This window comes from Microcaecilia unicolor, chromosome 1 (genome assembly GCF_901765095.1).
Source record: "Microcaecilia unicolor chromosome 1, aMicUni1.1, whole genome shotgun sequence".
NCBI lineage: Eukaryota > Metazoa > Chordata > Amphibia > Gymnophiona > Siphonopidae > Microcaecilia > Microcaecilia unicolor.
In genome coordinates, this window is record NC_044031.1 from 697,439,498 (window position 1) to 697,461,454 (window position 21,957).

The window sequence follows — 21,957 nt, forward strand, 5'->3', positions numbered from 1 at the left end:
GACCCTTTTACCAAGCTGTGGGAAAAAGGGCCCTGTGCTGATGGTGGGGGCTGTTTTTCCTGTGCGCCATGGCCCTTTTTAACTGCAGCAGGTAAAAGACCCCAGGCACACATGGCCACACGGTAATGGAACTCTTACCGCATGGCCGTGCGACCGGGGAGTTCTTACTGCTTGTGCTCATGCTCCCATGCTCTCCTGACGGTAACTGGACAGCATGCGGCGATGCCCGGTTACCACCGGGTTATCGTGCAAGCCATTTCTGGGGTTTTCTTTTTCCCCCTGGAATGGTGAGCGCACGTTGCAGGACGACCACATGCAGCTGCGTTGGGCCAGTGGTAGTCTTGAAAGAGCGATCAGTAAGCACATGTTGGGCTTTCTGCTGCTCTGTAAAAGGGCTCCTTAGATTATTGATGTTTATGTGGTGATGCTAATGTTTAGTGTGTCTGTTGAAGGTGGTTTTATGTATAAGTTGTAACTTGTGTGTTATAAACTGCCTGGAGCGTATATGATAGGGTAGTGATAAATAAATCGAAGGTGCACATATAAAGGCAATTCTATAACTGGCGTGTGCAGTTTATGTGTGTCTTGGAAGCATAAGTGCCCTGAAAACTAGCACTTATACACATAAGTGCACAATACATTATTCTATAATGTAGCACTAAGTGCTATGGTGCATAACTGCAAGGGAGCATATATGTGGGTGGAGCATGGGAGGGGCATGGGCACGTCTCCAAGCCACATGTATAACTTTAGAATAATATCAGTTCTGCATATTGCATGGCACAGTTAGGTGCACCCATTTATGCCTGCTATTGACCTGGTGTAAATGATCACCTCTAAGTTTAGGTGCACCAGTGCGGGTTTATGCTAGTAATTCCAGAACAGAATCTTGATGCTCAGATTGTTAAAAACTAGGCCTCTCCCTGCACATCACTGGGGCACCTCAACGGAGGCTCCCTGTTGTGGAATCCCCCATAGAGGGTTCCTGTGCTCAGTCAAGAATGGTTGCTGAGATGGCTGGGTGTTATGTAAAAACGAGGGAACCCCACTTCATAAGAGTTGTAAGGAATAGCTTGTAGGACCATTGATCTAGCAGTGACTGATTCTGATTGAACTGGAAACCCCAAAGGCAGAGAAAAAACTGCTGTGCAAAAAAACAAACAAAAAACTAGTGTCTTTGTTACTGTAAGCAAAAATAGCAACACATTGAGGAAAGATTTGGGCAAAACAGGTTCTCATTATCTCAATTTGGTATAATTCTGTTTTGCTTCTTTTATGCAGAGTAAGTATTGTAGTATTTCCCTTTTGGGGGGATAATTTTGATACAGGTCAACTACATGAATTGTCCAAAATGGTACCTATTTAATAAAGCAAACATGGACACTTGTGCTCCTTTATAAATAGGCCTTTACATTGACCTTCTGTAGCATACAAATTTTACACCTCTTCAAAGAAGGTGTAGATATGGACTGGGCATACATACTAGGACTAGGGGGCATGCAATGAAGCTACAAAGTAGTAAATTTAAAGCAAATTGGAGAAAATATTCTTCACTCAAAATGTAATTAAACTTTGGAATCATTGCCAGAGAATCCAGTAAAAGCAGTTAGCTTAGTGGGGTTTAAAAAAGGTTTGGTTGGCTTCCTAAAGGAAAAGTCCATGGACCATTAGTAAATGGACTTGGGGAAAATCCATTGCTTATTTTTAGAATAAGCACATAAAATGTATTTGTACTTGTTTTGGGATCTTGCCAGGTACTTGTGCCCTGGATTGGCCACTGTTGGAAACAGGATGCTGGGCTTGATGGATCTTCGGTCCGTCCCAGTATGGTAATACTTAGTACATAATAAAACATGCACTTACATTTCAACTCTACCCAACTCCACCCCTAGGAATACTTGTGCACAGACTATGTAAAAGTAGATGCAGTCTGGCAGTGAGCTTACTTTTTATGCATGTCTACTTATATACACAATTTTATTAAAGAAACATTTTCCATATATAAAACAAGCTTTATATGTGGCAAATATTTATAAAATTATCCTTTTGTGCAGGCTTTTTTTTCCCTAAGCATGAGGAGAGTAAATACAGAGGGGATTTCTTTCTTGTACAAAGCTCTCCATTTAATACAGAGCAAAACAATGATTTAAATAAGCAGTCCTTTGCAATTCTTTCACATAAACCATAGATGATGCCATGGCTATCAAAAGCAAACACGCAACCTCTGCCAAACCACCAAATGCTTCCCTTTTGATTGTGACTTAGAGTAAAACAGTGGAGGCCATTGTCTGTCATCACAGAACTGAACCCCGCAGCTGATCAGGCTTTCATTTTTAAATAACAGGATATATCTAAATATAGTCATTCATAAGAGAGCATCAGGCACAGTAGAATTCAATACCACAATGAATGAGAAGGATCCACTGTAAGAAGGACTTTTTTTTTCTCCTGTGGCATTTTGGAATGCATAAAGGAAAGAAAGTAATATCATACTTGAAAGAAACAAGGGAGTTTCTGAAAGGACACACAAGCTAGCTTACATTTTCATTACAACTCTTATTCTTCCAAGAGCAAAGTTCAAAAATACTGAATTTTATTATTAAAGACGATTAAACCACTTTTCATGTACATTAAATATACAACCTTCCATGTTGTTTCTTTGTGAACATGTTTAATAATGCTTTATTACTGCAGCATCTCAAACAGCACTCCAATAAAATGGATACATTCAAAACAATGCATTTTTGTTTGCAAAGGTTTTCAGTGTAGGGATAACCAATTCAGACACTACAAAAACCCAGGATTTGAATTTACAGTCTGAAAGGTATCCATATTACCATGTTAGACAAGACATGTCTCAGTCCCAAGAAGACACCCTTTTTCTTGCTCAAACTATTTACCAATAGTCATTTTTCCAGGTGGCAAACTGTTCTTGAAATCCACTGTGCCAGAAGTTTTATTTTACTTTCTGTAGTATGTATGGAATTATTTTTCTGTATCAAAGGGCGTCTCTCGACAGACTCCTATTAGACTGTGAGGTCTCTGGTGCTCTAAACTGTGAGCTTTACAAGTCTTATGCAAGAAGACAACAGGAGAACTTAGATCCCCACAGCTCTGAAGATGTAGGCCTTCCCGCAGTCGCTTTCTAGAGGTACTCACATTCTGCTGGGAGGTTGTAATCACCTGTTGATAGGGATGAAGGAGTAAGGACATGATTCACTGTCTGGTAAACTCACTTTCACTGGACATTTTGAGGAGCATTTTCAATATTTTATTTATTTTATTTTTGTTACATTTGTACCCCGTGCTTTTCCACTCATGGCAGGCTCAATGCGGCTTACATGGGGCAATGGAGGGTTAAGTGACTTGCCCAGAGTCACAAGGAGCTGCCTGTGCCTAAAGTGGGAATCGAACTCAGTTCCTCAGTTCCCCAGGACCAAAGTCCACCACCCTAACCACTAGGCCACTCCTCCAAATCCAATTTTGGATGTTTTGCAAAAAAAGTCCCAAAATCCAGTGCCAAACATAGTTATTTTTGACCCAGAAATAACCATGTTTTGGTTTGAAAATCACCCTATTTTAGATGTTTTTGTGCTCAGTGTGTCTTTTTTTAGGGCCATTTTCAAACAAAAAATATCCAAGGGAAAACACACAAAAACAAGCCATTCGGATGTCTGGGAGCCACACAGACATCCCAGCAGAGCAGTGGGACAGTCTAGGGGGCACTGCAGAACTTCACATAAAAGGACCCAGGTACACATCACATCATAACCCCCTTATATTGCATGGTGAGTCATCTAGGAATAGCAAAAAAATGTACTGTACCCAACCATATACCACTACAATAGCTCTTATGCATTCAAGTGTCACCTATGTGTGGGATCAGTAGGTATTTTGTGTTTTTTGGGGCACTCACACTTTCTACCACAAGTGTACCATTTAGAGTGGGATATGGAACTGGGTCCCCTTCTCTACAGTCCGCTGCACTAAGCACTAGACTACTCCAGGGACCTGCTTGCTGCTCTAAGAGGAATGTTCATTATATCTGCAACTGACATATAGCCTGGTATGTACTATCACTTTCACCTCTTTGGGAGGGAGTTATGCCTTTATCCCTCTAGTAGTCATCTGGTCAGTTTGGGCACCTTGTTGGTATTTAGTCGTTATTGAAACAGGTCTAGCAAAAAATGTCCTATTTTTTGCCCTGGACATTTTTACAATGCTCCATTATCACAGAAAAACATCCAAATTGTAAGCCTGCCTTGGTCCCACCCAAAACACATCTCCAACATGCCCCCTTGAGATTGAGATGCACTGCCTAGAAGAACATCTTAAAAATGAGTTTTGAAAATAGCGATTTGGATGTTTTGCGAAAAAAATGTCTGTTTCCCGGTTTGTGCTGATTTGGGATGTTTTTCTCTTTTGAAAATGAGCCCCTCTTTTCATATTTGCATACACTGTAATAACTTGCCATTGTGCTATTAAGGGGTGGGGGAGGGGGAGGGTAGCATTCTGGGGGAGCAGGGTTTTCCTGTCGGGGGGGGGGGGGAGGATTGTTGTGGGTATTCCCACAGTTCCTGCATGCAACGTGGTGCCTGTCGTGTTAATTGGTGCCCTGTGTGGTAAATGCAGGGGCCCTTCAGTTTACTGCTCAGGCTTTACGCTTACACATGTTACTCTTTGATGTTAACATGTAGTAAGTGTAAAATCTAATGTACTTTATTAAAAGGACCTATAAATGTTAGTACTTACATGCGCCTATTTGGTATTTCAGAACATAGTCATGTAAGCACCAACATTTAGACCAGTGGCGTAGCTACGTGGGGGCACGGGGGCCTGGGCCCCCATAGATTTGGCCCTGGACACCCCTGCCGACAACCCTCTCGACCCCCCTCCCCCCTTTAATGCACCTGCTCCTCTCTCCTCCAGTGCAGCATGTATAGTTTCCACAATGACAGACATAAACGTCTAAATCAGGGGCGTAGCCGACTTTGCTGGGAGGGGGGGCCCAGAGCCCTAGGTGAAGGGGCACATTTTAGGTTCCAACTACTGAAGTTGCCATTGAAGCCTATTCCAGCCTATCCAAATCTGTGTTGACATTTGCGGGACACAGACCGTAAAAGTCTGCTCAGCACTGTCCTCACATTCCAGAGTGGAGTTTACATCAAAGCCCTCTCCAGCCCATCTTAAACTGGATTGCCATATACAGGACCAGACCATACAAGGATGCCCAGCACCGGACTTAGTTCTTCACCGCCAGAGTTGCCATCTAAGTGCCACTTGACACATCCATACACATGCAGCCATTTAAGTTTGTTTTTTTATTCCGTTCATTTTCGATTTAGAGATTCTCTATGTTCATCCCCTTTAATGCACCTGCTCCTCTCTCCTCCAGTGCAGCATGTATAGTTTTCCACAATGACAGACATAAACGTCTAAATCAGGGGCGTAGCCAGACTTTGCTGGGAGGGGGGGCCCAGAGCCCTAGGTGAAGGGGCACATTTTAGACCCCCCCCCACCGCCGACCCCCCCTGCTGCCGCCACTACCACCTTTGACCCCCTGCCGACAACCCTCTCGACCCCCCTCCTGCTGCCATCCCTCCCCCGCTGCCGCCGTGGACTACCTTTGCTGGCGGGGGACCCCAACCCTCGCCAGCCGAGGTCCTCTTCTTCTCGCGCAAGGCTTCGTACAATATGCCAAATGTCAGAAACAGAACGAAGCCTTGCGCAGGAAGAAGAGGACCTCGGCTGGTGGGGATTGGGGTCCTCCGCCAGCAAAGGTAGGCGGTGGTGGCAGGGAAGGGTTGGCAGCGGGAGGGGGGGTCGAGAGGGTTGTCGGCAGGGGGTCAAAGGTGGTAGTGGCGGCAGCAGGGGGGGTCGGCGGTGGGGGGGGGTCTAAAATGTGCCCCTTCACCTAGGGCTCTGGGCCCCCCCCTCCCAGCAAAGTCTGGCTACGCCCCTGATTTAGACGTTTATGTCTGTCATTGTGGAAAACTATACATGCTGCACTGGAGGAGAGAGGAGCAGGTGCATTAAAGGGGATGAACATAGAGAATCTCTAAATCGAAAATGAACGGAATAAAAAAACAAAACTTAAATGGCTGCATGTGTATGGATGTGTCAAGTGGCACTTAGATGGCAACTCTGGCGGTGAAGAACTAAGTCCGGTGCTGGGCATCCTTGTATGGTCTGGTCCTGTATATGGCAATCCAGTTTAAGATGGGCTGGAGAGGGCTTTGATGTAAACTCCACTCTGGAATGTGAGGACAGTGCTGAGCAGACTTTTACGGTCTGTGTCCCGCAAATGTCAACACAGATTTGGATAGGCTGGAATAGGCTTCAATGGCAACTTCAGTAGTTGGAACCTAAGGACAAGGCCGGGCGGACTTCTACTGTCTATGTCCCAGAAATGCCTAAGAGAGACATTGATCGAGTATTTTATATCACATTCATTGTTGGTTTAATTTTGACTTGATAATGAGTGTGACTGTTGGGCAGACTGGATGGACTATGCGGGCCCTTATCTGTCATCATTTACTATGTTCAGTAGAGCACTGCCCAAACATAGCACTGTTATGAAACCTAGACATGCCTGGGAGCAGGTGTAAACCCCAACATTGATCCTCATGGACATGCAATCCCCTTCCAAAGTGGGAAATACATGTATATATTAACCCTACCCTAACCAGGCCACCTCGCCATGTCACTTATTTGCAATTGGCACATGTACATTCTGGCTTTCTAAAATTGGGTTTTCTATGTTTATTCAATATGCACTTGTAAATGCCAGTATTTACACATTCCAAATCAGAAATAGATACAAAAATAGTTATTAAAAAATCCTGCTGAAAACTACAGGAACCAATGATGAATAAGAACCCACAACCAGGTAGCCAGCTGCACAGAGCTTCAGAGCTCAACACAGAGCACAAAGTTCCAAACGAGGGGCTACAGCAAACAGAATCATAGGTCACTGATATAAAGTGCTACAGTGGGGGAAAGGGAAGGGAAAGGGGACTTGATATACCACCTTTCTGAGGTTTTTGCAACTACATCAGAGCGGTTTACATATATTCAGGTACTTATTTTGTACAGGGGCAATGGAGGGTTAAGTGACTTGCCCAGAGTCACAAGGAGCTGCAGTGGGAATTGAACTCAGTTCCCCAGGATCAAAATCCACTGCACTAACCACTAGGCTACTCCTCCAGAAGGCACACAAAACTCCACACTGCAGGACATTTTTGCAGTATTCTTCACGGAGAGATTGGTGGATACTTGGAATGCCCTCCCATGGGAGGTGGTGGAGATGAAAACAATAACGAAATTCAAACATGCGTGGGATAAATATAAAGGAATCCTGTTCAGAAGGAATGGATCCTCAGAAGCTTAGCTGAGATTGGGTGGCAGAGCCGGTGGGGGGAGGGGGGCAGTGTTGGTGGTTGGGAGGCGGGGCTAGTGCGGGGCAAGACTTCTACGGTCTGTGCCCTGAAAATGGCAAATACAGATCAAGGTAAGGTATAAACAAAAAGTAGCACATATGAGTTTATCTTGTTGGGCAGACTGGATGGACCGTGCAGGTCTTTTTCTGCCGTCATCTACTATGTTACTATGACATGAACTTCGAGATTACTGTGAAAGTCAATTTGCATAAAGGTCAACACTACAAAGCAAGTCCAGGAGCAAAATCACACATAGAGCACAACTTATCTCAGAGTTCTCATGAAAGCCAAATGTTCAGATGCTCCAAACTTGCAGCAAACACTTGAAAATCCGGGTACTTTTGTTTTGCAATTGCTGCTTCAGGGGTTGACAAGTAATAGAGATGCTGCTGAGAGAAAGGGTTTTCAACTTTCTACAGTTTAATGAGTTACAAGTTCTGAGGTGACATGGTTTTACCAAAGGCATAGGCGTCGACTCCGTGGGTGTTCGAGCACCCCCAATATTTTCTCACCCACCGTCACCCAACCAGAACGAGCCGTCGGAAGTTCTTCTTCCAACCCCAGCCCAACCTGCCCGCCCTCTTCTCCCACAACAGTCCTCCGTCCTCGCCTTCCTGCCGCCCAGAATTTAAAACTCATTTTACCTTAGGTCGCAGGTGGCCTGTTTTCCAAACAGTGGTCAAGCCAGGTCACAAGTACCTGGCAGAAACCCAAATCGTGGCAACACTCCATACTACAAATTCCAGGGCAAGAAGTTGCTTCCCCATGTCTGTCTCAATAGCAGACTATGGACCTTTCCTCCAGGAACTTGTCCAAAACTTTTTAAAACCCAGATACACTACCCGCTGTTACGACATCCTCCGGCAAAGAGTTCCAGAGCTTAACTATTTGTTGAGTGAAAAAATATTTCCTCCTATTTGTTTTAAAAGTATTTCTATGTAACTTTCTCAAGTGTCCCCTAGTCTTTGTGCTTTTGGAATGAGTAAAAAAAATCAATTTACTTCTACTCATTCTACACCACTCAGAATTTTGTAGACCTCAATCATATCTCCCCTCATCCGTCTCTTTTCCAAGCTGACGAGTCCTAACCTCTTTAGCCTTTCCTCATACGAGAGGAGTTCCATCCTCTTTATCATTTTGGCTGTACCTTGCCAAGGATGTAAAAAGACTCAAGCTACACAGAGGAAAGTGAACAACATGGTATGGGGTCTGCACCAGAAGATGTATGAGAAGAGACTTGAAAACTTGAATATGTATACTCTGGAGGAAAGGGGAGATATGATATATGTTCTTAAAAAATAATAAAGAATCAAACAACCTTTTCCAAAAATGGAGAAGACATGAAATGAAGCTGCAAGGAGGAAAACTTAAAGGAAATACATTTTCACTGAGAGGGTGAGGGATGACTGGAATTTTCTTCCACAGGAAGTGGTGGGGTTGAAACAATGAAGGAATGCAAAAAAGCATGGGATAAGCTCGAAGGTTCCCTGTATGGCATGAAGATGGAATAACAGTAGAGAGCATTTCCACTTACAGTAAAACAACATTCACACTTTAAAAAAATAACAAAAATTCATCGAGGGGGCAGGCTGCATTGGACATCAGTTATAACCCTAAAGACAAAGGGGGGGGGGGGGGCAGGAGGAGGGAGCTTCCCAGAGTTGGAAGTGCAACCCTGTCCACCTTTCTAGGATGGGCCATGCTAATCTTTATCTGCCATCCTTTACTATGAAGCCCTGAATACTACATATTTTAAGGACAACAAATCCATGGCCTTATTAAACTTTCTATAACTGCTAATTTCTGGCTGTTACTGTGGGAGAACATTTTTTACCACAGTGAGAATAAATTTGTCTGTCAAGGCTCGTAAGAGCCTTTTTAATAAAGCCTCTTTAATAAGGTCAACATATGTGCCTTTCTGAAAGCTGCCACACAAATTGCATCTGCTCCAAGGCACAAGTAACTTTGGGGCCCTTATACTAAGCTGCGTAAGCATCTATGCGTGCCCAATGCATGCCAAAATGGAGTTACTGCATGGCTACCATGTGGCCTTTGCGGTAATTTCATTTTGGGCGCGTGTACACTATGAGCGCCTGAAAAGTTTTGTATTTTCTAGTGGAATTTGGTGCGCATAGGTCATTAGCATCCGGTTACTGCGTGAGACTTTACCACCACTAGGTCAATGGCTGGTGGTAAGGTCTGAGACCCAAAATGGATGTGCGTCAATTTTCATTTTGCCATACATCCATTTTTGGCAAAAATATTAAAAAATGCATGTTTTTGCAGGTATGCTGAAAAAAGATTCTGCGTGCGCCCAAAACACGCGTCTACACTACTGCAGGCCATTTTTCAGCGCACCTTAGTAAAAAGGACCCCTTTGTGCATGTCTGTGTGTGTATTTTATCAGATACACATATAACTCCTGATCCCTCTCTCATCTGCCTCTTTTCCACCCCCATGAACGCCTACTAGGGATGTGTGTTTATTAGCAGGATTTTGATTCATTAAGGTGCCTTAAAAATGTTAGGAGTCCTTTTACAAAGGTGTGCTAACGGATTTAGTATGTGCTAATGATTAGCGTGCGCTAAATGATAAGACACCCATTATATTCCTATGGGCATCTTATCATTTAGGGGTTTTTTTTCCATGCAAAAACTGCTTTATTGCTTACAGTTTCTACAGTGCATTTAATAAATATCGATCCCCAAGACAGAACCAGCTTTTCTATGACAAGGACAAGAGAGGTCTCTGAAGAGTTACATCCAGACATTACTGTTTTTGGTCCTAGAGCTGAAAACTTGGGATGTGGAATCACTTCTACTTCTTAGGCATTGAAGCCATGAAGAGTTCATAAAGAGCGTAGCCTTTTCCCACAACAGTTAAGACCCATGGTGAGTCTATACAGTATTGCATCCTCTACACCTCCTTTTAGGTAAACTGGAAGACCATTATCTTCCTGAAAAAGCTTCTGCTTTTCTGGCACCCTGTTTTTAAGAAGCCTTGGAGAACCAGTGATGAAAGTCCTCTGGAGAATTTGCCGAAGAGCCTGCCAAGTCAATGAACTCTAAGCATAACCCAAAGCAAGGAACCAAGGTAAACTTTAATTTGTTCAAGAGCTGTCAAAGCTGCTCCATACTTCAGAGAGAGTAAGAAACCCTTACTACTACTACTTAACATTTCTAGAGCGCTACTAGGGTTACGCAGCGCTGTACCCTTTCCCCTAGTCAACATCAAGAAGCGGCTTCCAGCAGCCCGCACTCATTCCCAAGTCCTCTGTGTTTTTTTTCTCTCGCCCGCCCCAGGGATCGATAACCCTCAAGGGCGCCCAAGGAAACCTCCCTGGGGGGAGGGATGAACTAATCATCAGTGTGCTAAGGGCCTCAATAGCAGCTCCCAGTGCGGTAATGCCGACAAAAGCCCATTCATTTTGAATGATCTCCATTGGCATTCCTGCATGGGAACTGCTAGTGTGGCTTGATAAATCTGTTAGTGCACCTTAGTAAAAGGACCCTTTTGTGTGTACTAAATCGATTTAATGCATAAACCTATGAATTAATACGTATACAATTGATTTGCATACATTAAAAGATTCTAAATTGGTTTTAAAGTTTTTAATTGGCATGAATACGTGAAACCAAATGAAAACATTAAGAAAAATTAGGGGGAAAAAAAAAATCACAATTTTACTGAACAGAAGCCAAAATTTTAGTCTGTGTTCATCCCTAGTGCTAATGAGTAGATTGCATAACAGAAGCTACAATGGTTTCTGAGCACCTGCTTCTATGCCCCAGCTAATTTCATGATCACCTACTGGAGGGGGTCTTTTACAAAGGTGCGCTAATAGCTTTAGTGCGCAGTGGCATAGCCAAGGGTGGGCTCGGGTGGGCCCAGGCCCACCCACTTTGGGCTCAGGCCCTCCCAGTAGCAGCATACCTATGAGGTGGCTGGCAGGGATCCCCAAGCCCCACCAGCCAAGAACTCCCAACAACTGCCCCTCCTGCATACCTTGTAAATAGCAGATCTTCACCTGCAGCAAGCAGCGACCCCACAGCCTTCCCTCTGATGTATTCCCGCCTATGCAGAAACAGGAAGTTGCATCAGAAGGAAGGCCAACATGAGCTGTGTGTATTAGTTGCTGCTCACTGCCGGTGAAAATTTGCTACGTAAAAGGTATGCGGGGGAGGGGGGATGTTTGAGAGACCATATGGCATGCAGGCGAGAGAAGGAGAGATAAAATCACTTGTGGGACAGGGTGGAGTTCTTCTGCCCACCCATCTTAGGCCCAGGCCCACCCAAAATTGGGTGTCTGGCTACGCCCCTGTTAGTGCGTGCTAATGATTACTGCACACTAAACACTAAAGATGCCCACAGAAATATATGGGCATCTAACGTTTTGCGTGTGCTTATTTTTAGTGCGTGCTAAAAACGTTAGCACGCCTTTATAAAAGGACCCCTGAGCGCTTAAAATGTTCTATATGCTGAAGTCACGTGTAGAATAATCCTTTATAGGATATCTGGTTTCATGAAAATCACATATCTGGTTGATATTCACTGGATTGGTTAACATTTAAATGTTAAAGTTTGTATTAAGGGACACAGAAGGCAAAAGTAGAGACTAATAGACGATTCATCGTAGAGAACTTTTCCTGTTCTATATTTTGGATTTTGTTTAAAGTTTGTATTAACTCACTTACATGGATTTTGCTTACACCTTTTTCAATAGTAGCTCAGGGTGAGTAACATTCAGGTACACTAGGAATTTTAGGGACCCTTTAACTAAAGTGTGTTAATCACTCATGGGCCAATGATCAGAAGCAAACATGGGCGCTAGAGGACAATAGCAATGTAATAATGCACTTGCCGGATCTGAACGCTAATTGCATGACAATACAAGCAAACAAGGATCTCCCGCATTCATCCCTCATGATCAGCGGGCAGCACGCCAAACAAGGGCGCTGCTACCGCTGCAAACCTTACTGGCATTAGGGTTTGCTAGAGAGGGAGGAATGTGGGAGACCCACTGAAGAGGTTTGACAGGTCTAGGATTTTCTCCCGGACCTGTCGAACCTAAGCCCGCCCCCCCAAAACACAAGACCTCCAGGCCCCCCACCCCCAAAGCACAAAAACCCTGGTGGTCCAGTGGGACAGATAGCTTCCCCCCTCCCCACCACCCCCATTCCCACCCCCAAAGCACAAAAGCCCTGGTGGTCCAGTGGGACCGCTAGCTTCCCCCCTCCTGCTCCACCTCATCAAACAAAAACACCCTGGGATGCACCGGGCAGGGCTTAACCCGGAAGTTAAGCCCTGCCCGGTGCATCCCAGGATGCATTGGATAGGACAGGATTCCACCATTTTGAGAAGGCGCCTGAAGAAGAGGGAGGGAGTGCTACGGCTACGGAGAGGTAGGCTGCCGGGGAGGGGGTGGATAGATAGTGGTTGCACTGGACCACCAGGGCATTTTTGTGCGATGTGGGGGGGGGGGGGAGGAGGAAGCTAGGGGTCCCACTGGACCACTACAGTTTTTGTGCTTTTGGGGTAGGGTGAAGTGGAGAAGCTATTGGTCCCATTGAACCACCATGGTTTTTGTGCTTTGGGGTGGGGGGCCTGGAGGTCCACTGGACCTCCAGATCTTCTGTTTGGGGGGGGGGAGGCTTAGGTTTGACAGGTCCAGGAGAAAATCCTGGACCTGTCAAACCTCTTCTGCTGTTTGACAGATCCGGACTTTTGACACCTCGGACCTGTCAAACAACTTCTGCGAGAAGATCGTCGCTCAGCGCTATTCTGTAAAGGATGCTCCAGGCTGTGTGCCTTTATAGAATGGTGCATACCACTGATTCCCACGCCTAACTTTGGGTGCTAGGACTTACACCTGCTGAAAATGGATGTAAATACTGGCACGTAACTTGGGCACACATCTCTGGTATAACACTGCGCCCAAATTTTCAGAACACCCCTGATCTGCCCATATTCCTCTCTGGCCACACTCCCTTTGAGTTACATGCCATGGGATTTAGGGGCCCAGTGTTATAGAATAGCACGCAGACAGATGCGTGCTCAAATCCTAATTAGTGACAATGTTCACATCCAGTTATTGATTGTTAAGGGCTCGTTAATTAATTAATTTGCACATGTATTTCTGGGTCATGCCCCAATTTGGGTGATCTTTATAGAATCCGGAGTTAATGTGAGGTTAATGTGTGAAAACAGGCTACCACACAACCGCGTTAAGGGGTTTTGTAATAGTTAGTCTGTTTCCACACATTAAACTGTTACTGGATTTTTCTGTCAGGGGCGTGGCTTGGGCAGAGAGTGGGTGTGGCAGCATTAGCCAACCAGCACATTACACTTAACAGTAAGGGTGATTTTCAATTAAAAACAAATGTAGAGAGGTGTGAGCTGTGAATCTGGTACTGGTTTGCCTGTCACATGGGTAGGCAGAATATCTAGTTTAAGGTTACTAATAAAGCTCCCAGATTCTTGGGATCTTGCGCATTTATTAAAATATAAGCTAATACTCATCTGGTTAAAAAAACATGTCACATAAACGTGTTTTCATACTGTACCTGGTCTATTACGTTGGCACTAAAGATGGCTTCCTCCATGTGTCTTTCATCTGATTTGATCACCGACTTGATATTGTTCACTACATGTCGCACTTCAGTTGGGAGATTACAGTTTGAATGTTCCAAAAATTTAGCCACCAAAATTTTTGTGTCTTTGTAAGTCTTAAAGTCGGCTAAAGAATGTGGCCGGTCTTTGGAAGCAGTCTGCAAGGCTCTTGGCTTTAACTGCTGGTTACCCTTCCTTCTATCTCTTTGACTTGCAGTTGATAGGCTTATAGTGTCCTGACAAGCTGAAGAAGCCATATGAGGCAAAGAAAATGGAACTACAAATGAAAGGAAAAAGCTCTTACACAAAGGCAGAGTGCAGCCAGAAAATCAACAAGTCTTCACATGCCTTAATCATATTGAGCCTCTTTTACTGAAAGGATAAACTACCAGCAGAGGATGGGATATTTTAATCTTTTTAGCTTAAAAAAAAAAACTACGGAAATGAATTTCTGAAAAAACAAAATGTGGTCCAGTGCAAACATGAATATTCTTGACTTAAGAAGCCCTTGCAGATGTTAGCTGAAGTTAGAGGGCAGCAGAGGAGGCAGGATAACTGCAATTATTGTACAGTTATCATATCCCAGTAAACGATGTGGCTTCTTGTTTATGGCATGCTCCATTTTCCGTGGATGGCAGCCAGCAGAAATGTACTGTGGATCATAGGACTGATGAAAAAGTAAACTGTAGCATTTGTAAACATGCACCTGATAAGCTCTAAAACTTGTCTCATATACACTACAACGTTTACTCAGCCTTCATTTTTGAAATTCTTCAGTTTAAAATGTTTGAATTTCATCTTCCTCCCAATTCCCCTGTCCTGGCAAGAACAGCCACAAACTTCACGCTCATGGCATCCATCACTAATATTGATTGTGAATGTCTGAAATCACAAATGTATGAGCCAATCAAATGATATTCCTTATGACATAATTTTTCATGCTGTTCCCAAACACAATCAGTCTTGCGGGTTTACCACAGGGAAACAATTAAAGAAGTATTCAAAATATCTTTGAAACAAAGCTTTTATTTGATGACTATTGCTATTTCCTGTGTGTAACTGTTAAATATTGCAGTGTACGGAGAGTACAAGTCTGTTTTCAGAGCCTTATTCAAATCAGCTTTTTACTCAGTATTTCACAGCAGTGAGGAGAAGGATTTAATATTTTCATGGACAATGTGTTATTAAAAATGCACCAGCTTCCATTAAAGGGATCTTTCATTTTTGTGTCCCATGAAAAAAAAAATAACCAATATCCCTGCAATGAGAGGGATCATAGAAACTGACGTAATACAGTAAGCTGTGTTCCACTTCACCAAGCCTGGCCAAATAATATGCACTATTTAAGAAATCTTCTGCTTGCTGCTACTGTTTCTTTGCATTTTAGCAAACTGCAATGCTACAGCCTGAAAAAATAGGTAATAAACTGATAAAATTATGCAAAGCAGTTCATTACCTATGCACACGATTTCACCACTTCCTTGTATAAGTGCCAACACTGCCATGTGTAGCTGCCCCATTTTATAAACCCTGCCGTCCCAGTCATTGGTCCACTTCCCACTCCTTCTTATTGTTTGTTGGTTTCATGGGATTTTGTTGTTCGTCTACCTAGGTGGATTATCCATTCCCATTTTACAAACCTACATATGTAAGTGCTGCCAATGAAGTAGTGAGGCTGCAACTTTAATGTGATTTAGTGTGAGGTGGACAAACTATATGGGATGAAAGAAAATGATTTCTTCTGGGCCCCTGGTTTCGCTGGCGTGGGTCCCCAACCCCCACCAGCTGAAGCCTTGTCCAGTGCCACTCTCGGGCGCTGCTGCATTGCCTGCTCTGCTCTGTCCTCCCCTCATATCACTAGACGGAGCGTGCAGGTCGTGAGAGGAAGAGAGAGCAGGGCAGACAATGGGATGGAGACCAGCACTATACAAGGTTTGGGACCTCCGCCAGCCAAGGTATTTGCTGCGGCAGTGGGTGGAGAGCGGCAGAGGGCGGCAGACCAAAATGTGCCACCCCACCTCAGCCTCTGGCCCCCTCCCACCGCGAGGTCTGGATACACCCCTGATTTATTGCGGCCTTACGTTAGTATTCTATAACGCCTGAACTGTTGATGTTTAGTGCCCAAGTGTTTGGCACCTAACTTTTCTTGACCTTTCTTAATCTAATCCCATGTATCTTAAACTTGGAAAATAGACAGCAAGTGCTCTGATGAATTAGCGCCAAGACTAAGTTTCTTTTTGAGATATTACATGTGCTCCTGCAGCTCCTGGCACTTCATTTTTCAGAGACACTGCATTAGCTGAAGAAGACTACATTTATTGCATGGCCTCTTGTACCGGGTCTCAACAGCATTCTCTCTCCCATGGGCATAGTTTGACTGTTTCATTTGGGGGGGGGGGGGGCAAAGATGGGGCAGGGCATATTGCATATTCATTTGCACATTTATATATATATATATATATATATATATATATATATAAATGAATATGCTAATATGGAGGAAGGAAGGAAGGAAGGAAGGGAGAAGAGCTGGCTTTTTTGGGAATAACCATAATGAATATGTGAGATATCTCATACATATACATTTATTTATTTGTTACATTTGTATCTCACATTTTCCCTCCTATTTGCAGGCTCAATGTGGCTTACATTTGCCGTAATGGCGGTTGCCATTTCCGGGTAACAGAATTACAAATGGTATAGTGTTAAAGTGCATACATACATGGTAACATACATGGAACATAGTATATATGGAACAGATCATGGTATATATATATATATATACAGTGGCGTTCCTAGGGGCGCTGGCACCCGGGGCGGATCGCCGATGCGCCCCGCCCCCCGGGTGCAGCGCCCCCCCCCCGATGCAGCGCGGACCCCCCCCCCCGGCGAAAGGACACCCTCGTGAAGGAACCCCCTCCCCCCCCGCTGGGGGGGTGCCACGCGCGCCTTTCCTCTGTTTTTCGATGCTTCTTCTCTGCCCCGGAACAGGAAGTAACCTGTTCCGGGGCAGAGAAGAAGCATCGAACAACGGAGGGCAGGCGTGCGCGGCACCCCCCTCCGGCGGCATGCACCTGGGGCGGACCGCACCCACCGCCCCCCCCTAGGAACGCCACTGTAGATATATATATATATATATACCATGTGCATACATACATGGTAAAGAAGAATACATTATGGTATTGCAAGAAGGTTCTTGATCATTAATAGCACAGAGGTTAAGCAGTCATGCGATAAAAGTTTGGTTCTGTATAGATCGTGTATAATGTTATTATTTAGTATTATTTAGCCTATAAGGTATGGCGCCTAACTCTACTAGTGTGTAACTCAAAAGGGGGTGTGGCAATGGGGGTGTTCTGTCAAGTTGTGTGTGGAGTTATAGAATATGGTCTCAGCGCGCCTAACATGAGTGCCCGCATTTAGGAGGCGGTAATAGCCATGCACTACTGGGGAAATTAGCGCATGGCATTACGAAAAAAAATATGGCCTAGCAGCCATTTTACCACCACACTATAAGTGGCCGCAGCGCATGGAAAACCCACATGCTGATATAGAGTAGCTTAGTAAAAGGGCCGCTAAATCCATTAGCGCACCTTAGCAAAAGGACTTCACTTTATATTATTTACAAAATTGGACTATTTTCACAATTGCACCATTGGCACGTTTATGGAGGTTGCACAGTGATTATACATACGTGGGAGTCTAAGACGCAGTGCACATTTTGAGTCACAGTGATAGCTCAGATGATTCCTTTGAGAGCTCCTCCAATTTTCATTTAATATTATTTTTGTTTGTTTTGGGCCACAATGTTCTCAGGTTTGCTTTCTTTTTAGATAGCTGAGACTTGATCCTGATTTAGAGGTATTTTTGACTTTAGGTTTATATGCCAAGCACCACTGATATGTGTCTATAAACGCTTTCTTACAACAGTGCACAGTTCTAACTACTATACTGACAAAACAAATGGTACCCCTGGACAATAGAAAAAGACCCTGCCATCCTGTATTTCCTCTCCTTCTTCTCATTGATGTGAGCTTTGTATGATTCCTTTCAGCAGTAAACAAACAGATGCCAATTCACATTATTTGCACAGCTGTATATTATATGTGCATCCTTGTGATTTTCATTGGCAGTACCCAAACTGGCTAACAAGCCAAGATGTGCACATCTCTTTCTAAAAGATTTGCCACCTGGTTCAACAAATCTTTGAAAATTATATTGGTGTTTCAAATTTTAAAGGAAAAGCGGCAATTTTAGCACAATCTGAAACAATGGGTTTCCTCAGACTGGCAGATTCGCTTCAGACAGGTCCCCTGGGAACAATCTGTCAGATTTTCCTGATAGGTGAAAACTTGTATTACTGAAATTTGCCTGGTTTAAGACTGGCTTTGAATTGTTTCCCCGTCCGTACCTATCAGATTCATCGATGTCTATGTCTTTTTGGCAGATATGCAGCTACTCAATTATGAATTGATTTGGATTAGCTGCAACCACTGTTCTGTATTAGCTGAATGGGAGTCCTCTGCACTGGTGTGTGTGTGTGTGTGTGGGGAGGGGGGATGTTTCAATATTGTGTTTTCAGTCTCTAGGTACAAGCAGATTCCCTGGAGTCCTGCAGAGTATGCTTGTCCCTCACTATTGAAAACCCTGGTAGTGAAACAGCACCCCCCACTGGCAGGACTGTAGGTGGAGAATTCCCACTCAGCTTAGAGGCAAAAGTGGCTACAACCCTATAAGAAAACATGGTAAAATGGTTAGTGGTTAGTGGTTAGAGTGGTGGACTTTGGTCCTGAGGAACTGAGTTCAATTCCCACTTCAGGCACAGGCAGCTCCTTGTGACTCTGGGCAAGTCACTTAACCCTCCATTGCCCCATGTAAGCCGCATTGAGCCTCCCATGAGTGGGAAAGTGTGGGGTACAAATGTAACAAAAATAAAATACTTCTAATAAAAACTTTCAAACTTATGTGCATAGGGACTGCAAACCCTACTAAAGTATTTTATTCAAGTCCAATTCAAGCAATCGGTCAATCAGCTATAAAGACGGTAGAGAATTTGACTGTCAGTGAACGAGTACAGAGGGAAAGTGCGACCAGGGACTGAGGTACTCATTCTAACTATTCTAACTTCATTCTCATTGACAAGTAATAATATGTGTTTCTCATAAAACTGTTGCAGAGACTGTAGTATCCTTGCTGCAGATACAGCTTTGAAATATTTGTATGCTGGTGCTTTAGTTGCTTTGCTTAGGGCAGCTGAGAATGTTGATCTATCACTGTAGCAAAATGCAGAGAAAAGATCATTCTACTTTATCGTAGAGAAAAGGCCAAGGCAAAACAAAGATAAGGCTGAAAAGAAATTATTTTTCAATAAAATTTCAACTTGCTAATGGCACCAAATTGACAGCATTGAGAAATCATAGGCTCATGCTACAGAAAATCTTATTGTAAGACATTCAACTGAGGTTGCTTATATATGAAGAGCACATGGGTAGAATGAAAAAGGAGTGTTTATCCATTCACTAGTTTACTTGGAATGTGTTGATAATGTACCAAAGTTCTAATAAAAAAATGTTTTAAAGGGGAAATAAATGGAAATCCTTCACTGATCTGCAGAGCAGAAGAAACAATAATGCAGTGGCAATGCAGGCTTTTCCCCCCCCCCCCCCCCCCCCCCCTTTTTTTCCATTGCCCAACAACTGTTCCTCAACCATTCCCTGCAAACACTATCTCCAGCGCTCAGGGAGTAGTTTCACTTTTAAACTAATTTAACCTTTGGCTTACTGAATGTTCTATCAAGAGATCACTCCACCTTAGGAAATATATCTATATAATCATATCTGTCTATAAATATATCTTTTATACTATTGTATGTAGTCACCAAAACAATATTTAACATATTGGCAGATGTCCTATTATATACTCAGTTTGATTCTTATCATTTTCTATTTATACATTCCTAATCTGTCTCTTCGACAATGCTGTTTAACCTACAGTTATGAAGATCTTTGTGACAACACCTAGACATGTTTTGACATCTGATTAGATTACCTGGGAGTTAGGTTACTGTTCAGAACATTGAGAATAATCCTTGATGAATACTTAACTATTCTGTTTTATATCCACAAATTATAATCTGTTCCCACCAGGGAGTGCAGCATTTTGAACATTTTTAGGGAAGAAGCTCAGCATGGTATCTGACTTATCTAGACTGAAACAGCATGCGTTATTACATTCTTGTACTAGTTTTGTAGAGATGAAAGATCCTTGGTATGGGGCTGATTAGGATGTTCTGCTTTACCAATACAGCACTCAGTGCAAGAGTTGTAACCTGAGGGAATGGCAGCTCTCGCTTTATCATCAAGGAGTAAATGGCATTTAGGAGATCATGTTGCAATACATCCTCTTAACTTAGGGGTCCTTTACAAAGGCGCGCTGAAAAATGGCCTGCGGAAGTGTAGACACGTATTTTGGGCACGCGCAAAATCACTTTTCAGCGCACCTGTAAAAAAATGCCTCTTTGAAAATTTTTGCAAAAAATGAACGTGTGGCCATTGACCTAGATGTAAGGTCTCACACGGTAACCGGGCAGTAATGGTCTACACATGTAAAATGACGATTACTACCTGTGCGCCAAAAAATAAAAATATTTTCCGGTGTGTCAAAAATGAAATTACCACAAGAGCCACGCGGTAGCCGGGCGGTAACTCAAAATTGATGTGCATTCAGCGCGCGTGGGCGCCTAAACAGCTTAGTAAAAGGGCCCCTTAGGTGGCTACTAGCAATCATCTAAAAGATCTATTTACCAGGCCAGGGGGTTCCAAAACCTATCCTGGGGAGCCTCCAGTCAGTCAGGTTTTCAAGATATCCACAATGAATGCATGAAATAGATTTGCATAACAAGGAGGCAGTGTATGCAAATTGATCTCATGAATATTCATTGTGGATATCCTTAAAACCTGACTGGCTGAGGTTCCCCCCCAGGACAGATTTGGGAATCACTGTATCAGACTGTTCAAGGTAACACAGATGTTGACACATACAAGCAAACAGTACAGAGAGGATTCAAAGTATAAAAAAGTCCGGAAAAACACAGAAGCACCAAATGGGACACAATTCTTTATTAACAACTGTCAATATTCCAAGATAGACCCGACATGGGCCATGTTTCAGCACTTAGCGCCTGCGTCAGGGGTCTGGGGTGTTCAAAGATCAAAACTTCTTTCCTATAAAGTTGGATAGCAATCCGTATGATTCGAGAAAAGTTGTCCTCGATATGCCAGGAATGTCAAGTCCCTTCGTATCATTTCCGAAGGCGCTTGACACATACTAGCACACATTGGAGGCAAATCTATGACTCGGTGCCTCCATTTAGGCATGCCAATAAAGACTCTTGAGTGCCAAATTCTATAATGGCATCTGGGCATCAAGCAGCCATTATAGAACACTAGTGTAAACCTGAACTGATGTGTCTAAATGTAGGCATGGCCAGTTATGCCAGGGCAATGGCAGATGTAAGGGGGCATACCTAAGTGACCATGCAACGTGCATAACTTATGGTATTTATTAAACTTTCTGTATCATCTTCTTGGTAAAGCCATTCAAGATTGCTTACAAAGCACAAAAACTTCATATCATACCATAGTAAGAATATAAACAACGTTTCACAGCCATTCTAAAACCATAATGCAGTAGTTCTCAAACCTGTCCTGGCAGTGGAGTGGAGGCAGTGCATGCAAATCTCTCTCATGTGAATATTCATTGTGGATATCCTGAAAACCTAACTGGCTGGGGAGTCCCCATGACAGGTTTGTAAACCAGTGCCATAAAGGGACAATGTATGTTTCCATTCTTCTGGCAGTCTGCTCCATACCCCCACAATATTCTATAAATTACATGCATAAGTTGGCCA

The 21,957-nt window shown here is 43.5% G+C and overlaps 1 protein-coding gene across 1 annotated transcript in view; it reads right to left on the minus strand.

The window, feature by feature from the left end:
• Positions 1 to 2,702: 2,702 nt before the first annotated feature.
• Positions 2,703 to 21,957, minus strand: part of FAM189A1 (family with sequence similarity 189 member A1) — an 842,971-nt gene continuing 823,716 nt past the window's right edge. The window contains exons 10-11 of the mRNA XM_030188559.1: positions 14,003 to 14,325; positions 2,703 to 3,183 (exon numbers count right to left, since the gene is read on the minus strand). Of these exons, the coding sequence (XP_030044419.1) occupies positions 2,986 to 3,183; positions 14,003 to 14,325 (521 nt within the window). The 3' untranslated portion in view covers positions 2,703 to 2,985. The remainder of the gene's footprint in view (positions 3,184 to 14,002; positions 14,326 to 21,957) is intronic.